Here is a 9,744-nt window from a genome sequence, read left to right on the forward strand (position 1 = left end):
ACAAGAAGTATTAGCAAACTGTTCAACAAACCCTCAAGCAATTAGATGAACCTCCCATTATCCAATGGAAAGTGATGAGACAACAATCGAAAGAGAAGTACTTCCCTCCTTCCTATAAGAATCAACTGTTCAGTTATTTCTTGAATCATCAACAAACCACCACTCTAGCAACCTATGTTGAGCGATTTGAGGGGCTATTGCTTAGGATTGGCCTTGTTGAGGTCACACATCAGACAGTCACTTAGTCCATGAATGGTATTAAGGAGGATGTTAGGAGAGCGGATAAAATTTTTCAATCTCTAAAGGCAGCTTATCAAAAAGCTATTGCCATCAAAAGTACTTCAAGATCGCTAGAGGTCATCATCTCGGGTGACTAAGTCTCGCCCATAGTAGCTAGAGGCGCGAGGCGAGCCGAAGGGTCTTTGAAGCCGAGGCGCGAGGCGAAGGCGTGCACCTAAAATGGTGTAAAATGTCTATTTGGGGTAATTGGTATATGAACATATGAATATCTAGTAATATTAGAATTTAAAATGCAAAAAAATTTAATTACAAAATTGAAAATTTAGCCCAAAAGCATCAACAATTCAACATAGTTCAACATCAAAAGAAAAGAGTACAAATCAAAAAAATAGTAGCTAAATTTCAATAAAAATAAATAAATATTATGTATTAATTATAATTTATAAACTCACATTAATTAAACTAAATATTAAAAATTAAAAAATAGTAGCTAAATTTCAGTAAAAAGAATAAATATTATGTATTAGTTATAATTTATAAACTTGCATTAATTAAACTAAATATTTAATTAGTAATTACATATAAAGAAGAAGAGGAAAAAGAGTAGCCAAATTTCAATAAAAAGAATAAATATTTTGTATTAGTTATAATTTATAAACTTACATTAATTAAACTAAATATTACAAATTTAAAAACAGTAGGTAAATTTCAGTAAAATAAATAAATATTATGAATTAGTTATAATTTATAAGCTTAGATTAATTAAAGAAAATATTTAATTTATAAGCTTACATATATAGAAGAAGAAAAAGAGAAGCAGCAGGCAGCAGTCAGCAGCACGCAGCACGCAATAATCAGGCAGCAGGAGGAAGAAGAAGGAGAAGAAGAGAAGCAGAAGGCAGCAGGCAGCAGGCAGCAGGCAGCAGGAAGAAGAAGAAGAAGAAGAAGAAGAACTCGCGAGGGCTCCTGCTGGTTGGAAACGAAGTCGCGAAGGGTCGTGCTTCTTCAAAATGTCGAAGACGAACTCACGATCCTGGTTCGAAGCTCGAAAACGAAGTAGTGAAGGCTTCCGGCTGGTTCGAAGGCTCGCAGACGAGCTCACGTTGCTGGTTCGAAGGATCGCGAAGGCTCCTACTGGTTCGAATGTGCAAAACGAACTCACGAAGGGCTTCGAAGGGCCGAGAAGGGCTCGGGCTATGTTCATTCGAGTCAAAAGAGGGCTACGGGTCTGGCTGTGGCTATTTCTCTACTTTAAATGACTAAAAACTCACAAGGCGCGACTCACTGCGCCTGTCGCCCCAGTGCGCCTCGTCTCGCCTAGCGTCACCTCTTGCAAGTCACCTCGCCTCACCTGGTTTGAGGCGCAAGCCTCTTTGCTTCACTGCGCCTTGCACCTAGGCACGCTTTTTAACTACTATCATCTCGCCATTCCAAATCCTTCCCTCAATCTGGGTCTATCATTCCATAGTCTACCCCTAGATAGAGTACTAACAAAAAAACAAAAAAGTTTCCCATCATTTTATTTGCTCTGGTGGGTCTAATACTCAAGCTAGTAGCCCATCTATTCAGTGTCATTGTTGTAACATAGCTACTTGTGACAAGCCCAATTGTGGGGTTAAGTTGCAGATGTTGAGTACTCAGGAGATGAAGGTGAGCTTGTGGATGATTTTGAGGAGGATGATAACCATGTTAGTGTGGTGAAGCGTGCCTTGTCCACTGCTGTGAATAGTGAGGAGTGAAAACAGTACCACTATTTTCCACACTTTCATCTAACGTGAGGTAGTAGGACATGCAAATTGGTTGTTGACAAGGATAGTATAGCATGAATACAATCACCAAAGTTGCACTGGGTAGACTGAACATTAATGGAGAAGCACACCCACATCATTTCAGAGTGAATTGGGTAAACAGGACAAATTTACCTGTTACTGACAGGTGCCTTGTGTTGCTATGCACATCAAAATGGGAGATTATAAAGATTGAATTTATTGTCATGTACTCTTCATGAATGTGGCTCACGTCCTATTAGAGCACCCCACGATTATATGATCTTGATGTGACCAATCATTGTAGGGGAAACAATTGTGTGTTTAGGCAAAGTGACAGAAGCTCATTTCACCCACTAAGCCCACACCCAAGGATCCCAAATTACAAACTACGCAGGGTCCTAAATCAAAGAAGCATCCAATTGCTAAATTGGGCTTTCAAGCAAGAGAGCTTAGAAAACAGGTGTATCTTAGCAATCATTGCACATTCAAAAGTTTCCATGTGAGCATCCACATGAAAGCAAGGAGCTATTAATTGAGTTCTCCAATGTAGTACCAAATATAGAGAGCTACCACCCATGCAAGACATTCAGCATGCCATAGATCTCATTTTAGGTTCATAATTACCTAATTTGCCTCATGATGAACCCAAAAGATCATGTTGAATTGAACATGCATGTAGGAGAACTTCTTGACAAGGGTACTACAAGACATAGCATTAGTCCTTGCGTAGAACCAGTTCTTCTAACAACAAAGGGGGATGGATCTAGGGGGATGTGTGTGGATTGTGCAGCTATCAATATTTGGAGTATAGGTTTCCTATCCCTAGACTTAAGGATATGCTTGACATACTACCTAGCTTTAGTCGGTACTCCAAGTCTCCAATGGTTATAACTAGATGAAGAGATAAGTGGAAAACAACTTTTAAGACCCAAGATGGTTCATTAGAGTGGTTGATCATGCCCTTTGGACTTTCTAATGCTCCTAGCACTTGTATAAGGGCTGTAACACATTTTTTGCAGCCATTCATAGGAAACTTCATATGTTTTTGTAGGAATTGATACATATTTCATGAGGTCCTTGTCACTTTAGAGAAGCCAAGCCAACTTAAATGCTAACCTCAAGAAGTGCAGCTTTTCAACATCTAGTGTGCTCTTTCTTGGTTTTGTGGTTTCTGTGCAAGAATAGCTATCGATTCTAGTAAGATTAGATCCATTAGAGAGTGGCTTGAGCCTAGGACTATTTCTAAGGTACGTAGCTTTCATGGCTTAGCTACATACTATAGGTGATTCACAATGGATTTTGGAACCATTATGGCTCCCATCACTAATTGTCTAAGGGAATGGGGAGTTACGGACCCTTATAGAGCTTTAAAAGAGATTAAAAGGAAGATGATTGAAGCATTGTCCTTGGGCCTCTAGACATTAGTAGAATAATTGAGGTTGCCTATGAATTATGATGCCTCTAGACAGTTATGGGTGGAGTTTTGCGCCAAGAGGGGCACCCCATGGCATTTGTTAGTGAAAAATGTTAATCAAAGGTTATTAAAGAGCTTAATGTTGTGGTGAGATCCCTCCAACATTGGGGATATTATGAGGAGTTTGTACTCTTTTTCGACCACCTAGTGTTGCAACATGCTGGTTCATGAGTATATCTTGTTCCGACATTGAGAATAAGGCAATTGATGGCCTTAGTAGAGTAGCAATCATTCTCACTATCATGAGAGCTAAGGTCACGGGGTTTGGTTGTTTGATGTACGAGTATTCTACTTGTCCAGATTTTGGGCTCATGTTTCAAGAGGTAAGCGAGCATTTTATCATTCGTGAAGGTTGCTTGTTTAGGGCACTATGGTATGCATTCCCCCTCTTCTTTTAGAGATCTCTTAGTTTGGGTGTTGGACACATCATCTGAGGAAAGGATATAATCGTTGCCTTAGTTGAGGACGGGTTTTATTGGCCTTCAAATGGGATCTTTCTAGGATAGGTCTATGTGTCGTACATGTCATTCAGTCGAGTCTAGGAGACAACACTAGACAGCCTGAACTTTACACCCCTCTTCATTGCCACACATGCCTTGGAGAAGACTAAGTATTGACTGCAAATAGCCCAAGAACATGACTACATATTTGTTTTTGTTGTCAATGGAATTCCCAAGATGGCACATTTTATCCCATGTAATAAGACTTCAAATGCATCTCATATGGCTAAATTATTCTTTAAAGAGGTAGTCAAATTGCATGTTACTTCATAGTGTCTAATAGGGATATCAAGTTAGTTACTTATATAAGGCATTTTCAAAAAGGTGTGGGAATCACTTGATGTTTAAGACTTCTAATGCATCTCATATGGCTAAATTGTTCTTTAAATAGTCAAATTGCATGTTTGCCAACTTCCATAGTGTCTAATAGGGATATCAAGTTAGTTACTTATGTAAGATATTTTTAAAAAGGTGTAAGAATCACTTAATGTTTTCTTCTACTTGCCACCCCCAAACTGATGGTGAGAGGTTGTGAATAGTCGTGGTGACATACTTAAGTGTGTAGTGGGATAAAAACAAAGCAATTGGAACTTGGGGCTACCACTGCAGAGTTTGTTTATATTAATTATGTGCATAGATCCACAAGAAGGATTATGTTTGGTTCATGGAATGCATATTCCTAGCAATTGATTAGTTATAATAGGTTAGTTAAAATTATTTATACAAAAAATTATGTCGTTACCATAAATAAAATAACAACGAAAAATCTTTTACGAGTCCATAACAAGGAATAGACGAAAAAAAACTATTCCCAAATTTCAACATAGGAATGTCTATTCCTTTCTAATTACATGTTGCATGAAATAATAAGGAATATACAAGGAATAGCTATTATCAATATTCTCAAATTTCTCATTGTATTCCATCTTTTTCAAAAGAATAACTATTCAGTGAACTAAACGTAACCTAAGATGTATTTGGTTAAAAAGTTGATGCACTCATTGATCTAGTTCTTTTACCACCAGATGCCTGTATTTCAAATCCTAAGCCCTTCACTCATTACATCCATGATTTGTATGCTGAGCTTAGGGGAAAACTTGCCATGAGCGATATGTACAACAAATTTGTAGCAAATGTGCATCATAGAGCTAGAGAATTTAATATAGGCAACACTATCATGGTTCACATTAGATCTGAGCACAACTATAGAAATTCATTTTAAAAGCTCCATTCACGTGGCATTGGCCCTTTCTCCATGCTTAAGAAACTTAGATTTGCCCACTTATATGACCATTAATCTAGTTTCTATTGTATTTGGCACCTTATCAAGGAACCTTTGAGCCTCCTGCTTTTGTCATCTGATACTAATGCAAGATCAACATTTTTCAATCACAAGACACAATCGAGTTTGTTCCAAATGGTGAGTTCGTGACATCTCCTTAATGTGGTTTTCGAAGTATTTGGTTCGTGGAGAGGTTGTCCTGCTTCAAATGCTGCATGACTTATTAAGGATTATTCATGAGTGTGCTAAGATGTTAGTCATATTTACAATCACACTCCCAGAGCCTAGATCCATTCAGTCAGGCAGTACAACAAGAAGACAGCCTACATCATTTAGACCACCTATTCAAAATACTTCAGCCAAAAAATTAGGAAGCTATCATCGTTTTAGATTTTTTCCCAATGGGTAATTTCCTATTATGTTGGGGGTAGGGCAGCCCAGTGCACAAAACTTCTATATATGCAGGATTCGGTGAACGGGCAGACCAGTTTTATGTAATTTAGTGTTTTTAATTGTAGGTGTTAATACTTGGTTTGTGAATTGTATAAGACAGTGATTATACTTGAATCAGAATTCCTTTTTCTTCCTTCTTCTTCCTCCTCCTTTTTCCTTCTTTCTTGTCCTATTCTTCCCTATTCTGTTTACATTTTCTGTTCTTTGTTCTGCCCTCTGCTGTGTCCTTAACCAGCCTGTTCTGTCCAGCAACCACTTTCTTCTCCCTTCTCTCTTCTTGTTCCCTCCTCTCTATTTCTCCCTCTCAACCCTCTCTCATTTTCTATTTCTTTACCATCCTACATCATACCCCAGTGCTTCGGTTCAATATCCATCTGGTTAACTATGTGCTCACCCCTCAAAACCACTATATAGAGCCTTAAGCCTATAATGGGGATAGGTAATATAAGCTTTTAAGAAAACTTGAAGAAAAGTAAACTTGAAGAAAAAATCATATAATTAAGAACAAGATAATCTTACAACGATGATACATGAAAAGCATGCTGCTAACAACCAATCAAAATTCTCCAGTCTATGGTACTGCTAGCATAAGCAACAAAGCAACGAAAACTCATGATTGCCACCTCAACTAAATAGCTCATTAAGGCTGGCATTTGATTCACAGACATGACAGGCCGTCAGACTGAAAAAGTAAAAAACGTGCTTGGCATTATTCCATGAAGGGAATGGAATAATATCATTCAGTTCTTTTATGTTTTCCCTGTAATACTTTGAATTTCACTGGATAACCTATCTGAGGACCCTATTCCTAAATATGCACGGTCCCTTCATGAGCTCAATGCTCATGAGCCAAACATGGCCAAAAAATAGACTCTCCTCGCCAACAAAATATTTTTGACTTCAAAGGAAGCCACAGCATAATTTTAATACATAAATTGCTAAACTACATCCTCAATGGATTTTCCAAAATATGAGTGCACAATATACTATTAGAAATACATGTAAAATGTTTAATATAGCACAGACATATACATCTTCTGAGAAGTATAAGAGTACTTGTTCAATAAAAGGCCATATAACAATGCCAATTACATATTTATACCAAAAATATCAAGAGAAGTTGAACAGATTATGAGTTGCAAATAGTAAACAACTAATGAAGCTAAAGCCCACCTTCTACACAAATTCTTACAAATGTATGCATACCTGTCAATGCTATTAATTGTTTGAGTAGGAGTAGCTTGACACTCTTTTAACTCCAGGCATGAATCACAGAGTAGCATTGTGTTCCCAACAACAGCTTTAGGAATAGAACCTAGAGATCATGACTGGGCATTTCATTATATTTTCTTTTTAGCGGAAAAAAAAATCATGTCAAAATGGATAAGCACAAAGATAACCTCTGCAATTCAGACAGACAACAGATTTCAACACTGAAGAACAACCAATAGCATTTTTTATACTTGTTTCCAGTGCATCCAAGGAAGCATCTTTGCATGCATTCATCACATCACGGAGTGTGCTCCCATTCTCCAGGTATATATACTCCGGTGGACGTTTATTTGAACTACCCGCATGTAACTCAAATTGATTAGGTGTGATAACCTACATTGACACCAAATAATCAGCTACCACTCACCCGCGCAGTCAAACAGGGATAGGGGATGAAAAGTGCTACCACCTTAATGTATAGAATTAAAAAAGCACACTTACTTTAACACCCCTACAAGTGCCACAAGAACATAAAATCCCAGTGCCCTTGATCACTCCTTGAAGCCCTGTTTCTTTTGGGGCTCTAACCTAAACATGCGTGGGGCAGGCGCATAGAGAGAGAGAGAGAGAGAGAGAGAGGAGAAGAGAGAGATTAGCCAAGCATTCGACTTAAAATAAAGTTCACCAAATGCAGAGATAGTAGTTAGGATTTAAAAGCTCACCCTCGACCCACGGACGTACTTCACAGGTAATCCCTCAAGAATACCAGTCCCCAGAAGTTCCTTTAACTTTGAGGGACATTTCCTCAACTTAGTATTTTTTGACCTATTCGTACTTGGCTTCTTCAGATGCTGAACCACTGATGGGCTGCTCGCACTATTTGCTTTACCATCATCACAGCTAACAAGTTCTCCACTCTTAACATCTTCCATGCCATTTTTGGCAGTGGATAAATCTATTGGCTTTGCCTTTGGCTTCAATGCTGAGCGTGTGAACCGCTTTAAAGGCTTCTCCAACAGAGCGTCATCCCCGTTGATATTATCATCCACCAACATTGGAACACCTCCATTATTTCCTTCATCGGTTCTAATTTTTTCCTCATCATTCACCACTGCCTGGTCTTCTGGCTCCTCTGCAGGCATGGGCATCACCTCATCATCATTTGGTCCTCCTTCGCTTCTTAATTCTACGATATTGGTCTTACGTTCATCATCACTCATTGATTCCCCCACATCGCTCTTGGGCTCTTCTTCACACGTTTGTCTCACTGGGTCATCCTTCAAAACCTCTTTGTTCACCAATTCTCCCTGATGACTCTTCCGCTCATCATCACTCGTCAGATCAACCACATCACTTCTCGGTTCCTCTTCACTAATACATTCCAGCTCGTCTTCAACAATCAAACTCACCTTATCATCATCCTTTAAAAACACATCACTCTTCGCTGCCTCCTCGCTCATCGGCCCTTCATCCGTCTTAAGAGCTTCATTGGTCGGAGCCTTCTCCGCGTCGCTTGTGATTTGTTCCTCGACCAGTCCTCGCTCTTGATCATTCTTTGCATCGTTCTTTTCCACCTTCTTTGACCCTGAACTCTTCAATCTCTTATTACTCCGAGTCTCCGGCACCCCATTTTGCGCCCTTCTAGCTCGAGTCCGACCCAACGACCCAGACATCTGGGACTGAACCTTCCACGCGAAGGCAAACTCGCGCTTCAGCCCCGTCCGCACCCGAGAACATACCACGAACTCCTCTGAATCCGTACCATTCGCCATAGACCGCCACTTCGCCAACAGATCAACGAAAAAACCCTAGAACATATGCAAGCCACTAGAATTCAATAAATTCAAATCGAGAATGAAATAGGAAGATTCAAAAAGATGATTGTATACATGAGTGTTTGTGTGATTGGTCGATATATCTGAATTTTAGACTTAACCTGAAAGGATTTGTTCGCTGCGAACCCTAGCTTACGGTGGGAAATTTAGGGTTTGTAAGGAGATGCGTGTGGATAGAGATAGAGGCGAAGGGATTAGGAAAGAAGGCGATAGGTACACGGTTTCCTTCAAGAAGGCGAACTGGCGACGATAGAAATATGTGTGTGGGTTGGTGGGTGAGAGAGAGAGAGAGAGAGAGGACAAGGCAGAGAGTCCACCCCCTCAAATTCTCTGCAATGCCGAAACTAGCCTTCCTGCCTTACCATCCTCCCCAGAGAACTTCTGCATTTGAGAATTTTTATTTTTTGCAATTATACGCCTCTATTTAGGGATATTTGCTTTTATTTCCTTTTCATATTTTTACCATTTCATTTTTACAATTTTACAAAAAAAAACCTACAATTGCAAAAATTTTTATTTTGCTGAATAACTTCCTTCATATTTGAGAAATTTATTGGGCATGCGTGGTTGTAAGCTTTGCTCTCATTTAAAATTGTGTTTCCGTTCCTTGCCCGGTATTAAAAAAAAAATACGTGAGTTTAGAGGTGACAAAACGAATTTACAGGTCGTATTTAGACGGGTCGGGATCAAACAGGTTTGGATTCGGGCTGACCCATTTATTAACGGGTCACTGTTATATAACCCCTAACCCGACAATTTAATAAACGGATCATTAACGATCATCCGTTTAAAAAATATAATTTATTTATTTTAAAATTTTTAAACATTTTTATAACATATTTAAAAATAATAAAAAATAAAAAACACTCCTTTGTGAAGATCCACACACCACATAGAAAGAGGAAAATAGGGGAGGAGGCGTCGTCGGCGGCAGCTGAGCAACCGCGACAAGAGAGAGCGTGTAGCGCACATCTCCGTT

General features: G+C 39.0%; 1 protein-coding gene across 2 annotated transcripts in view; it reads right to left on the reverse strand.

Annotated features, from left to right (window-relative positions):
- LOC131149343 (uncharacterized) overlaps window positions 1–9,120 on the reverse strand; it is a 38,312-nt gene extending 29,192 nt beyond the window's left edge. Inside the window, exons 1-5 of one of the 2 annotated variants that reach the window (XM_058099715.1) lie at window positions 8,867–9,120; window positions 7,653–8,738; window positions 7,432–7,518; window positions 7,119–7,323; window positions 6,925–7,033 (exon numbers count right to left, since the gene is read on the reverse strand). In XM_058099715.1, coding sequence (XP_057955698.1) covers window positions 6,925–7,033; window positions 7,119–7,323; window positions 7,432–7,518; window positions 7,653–8,702 — 1,451 coding nt within the window. In that variant the 5' untranslated portion in view covers window positions 8,703–8,738; window positions 8,867–9,120. Of the gene's footprint in view, window positions 1–6,924; window positions 7,034–7,118; window positions 7,324–7,431; window positions 7,519–7,652; window positions 8,739–8,819 lie in introns of both variants that reach the window. The other variant, XM_058099714.1, reaches the window with a different exon arrangement.
- Window positions 9,121–9,744: the final 624 nt, after the last annotated feature.

This window comes from Malania oleifera, chromosome 2 (assembly GCF_029873635.1).
Source record: "Malania oleifera isolate guangnan ecotype guangnan chromosome 2, ASM2987363v1, whole genome shotgun sequence".
NCBI lineage: Eukaryota > Viridiplantae > Streptophyta > Magnoliopsida > Santalales > Ximeniaceae > Malania > Malania oleifera.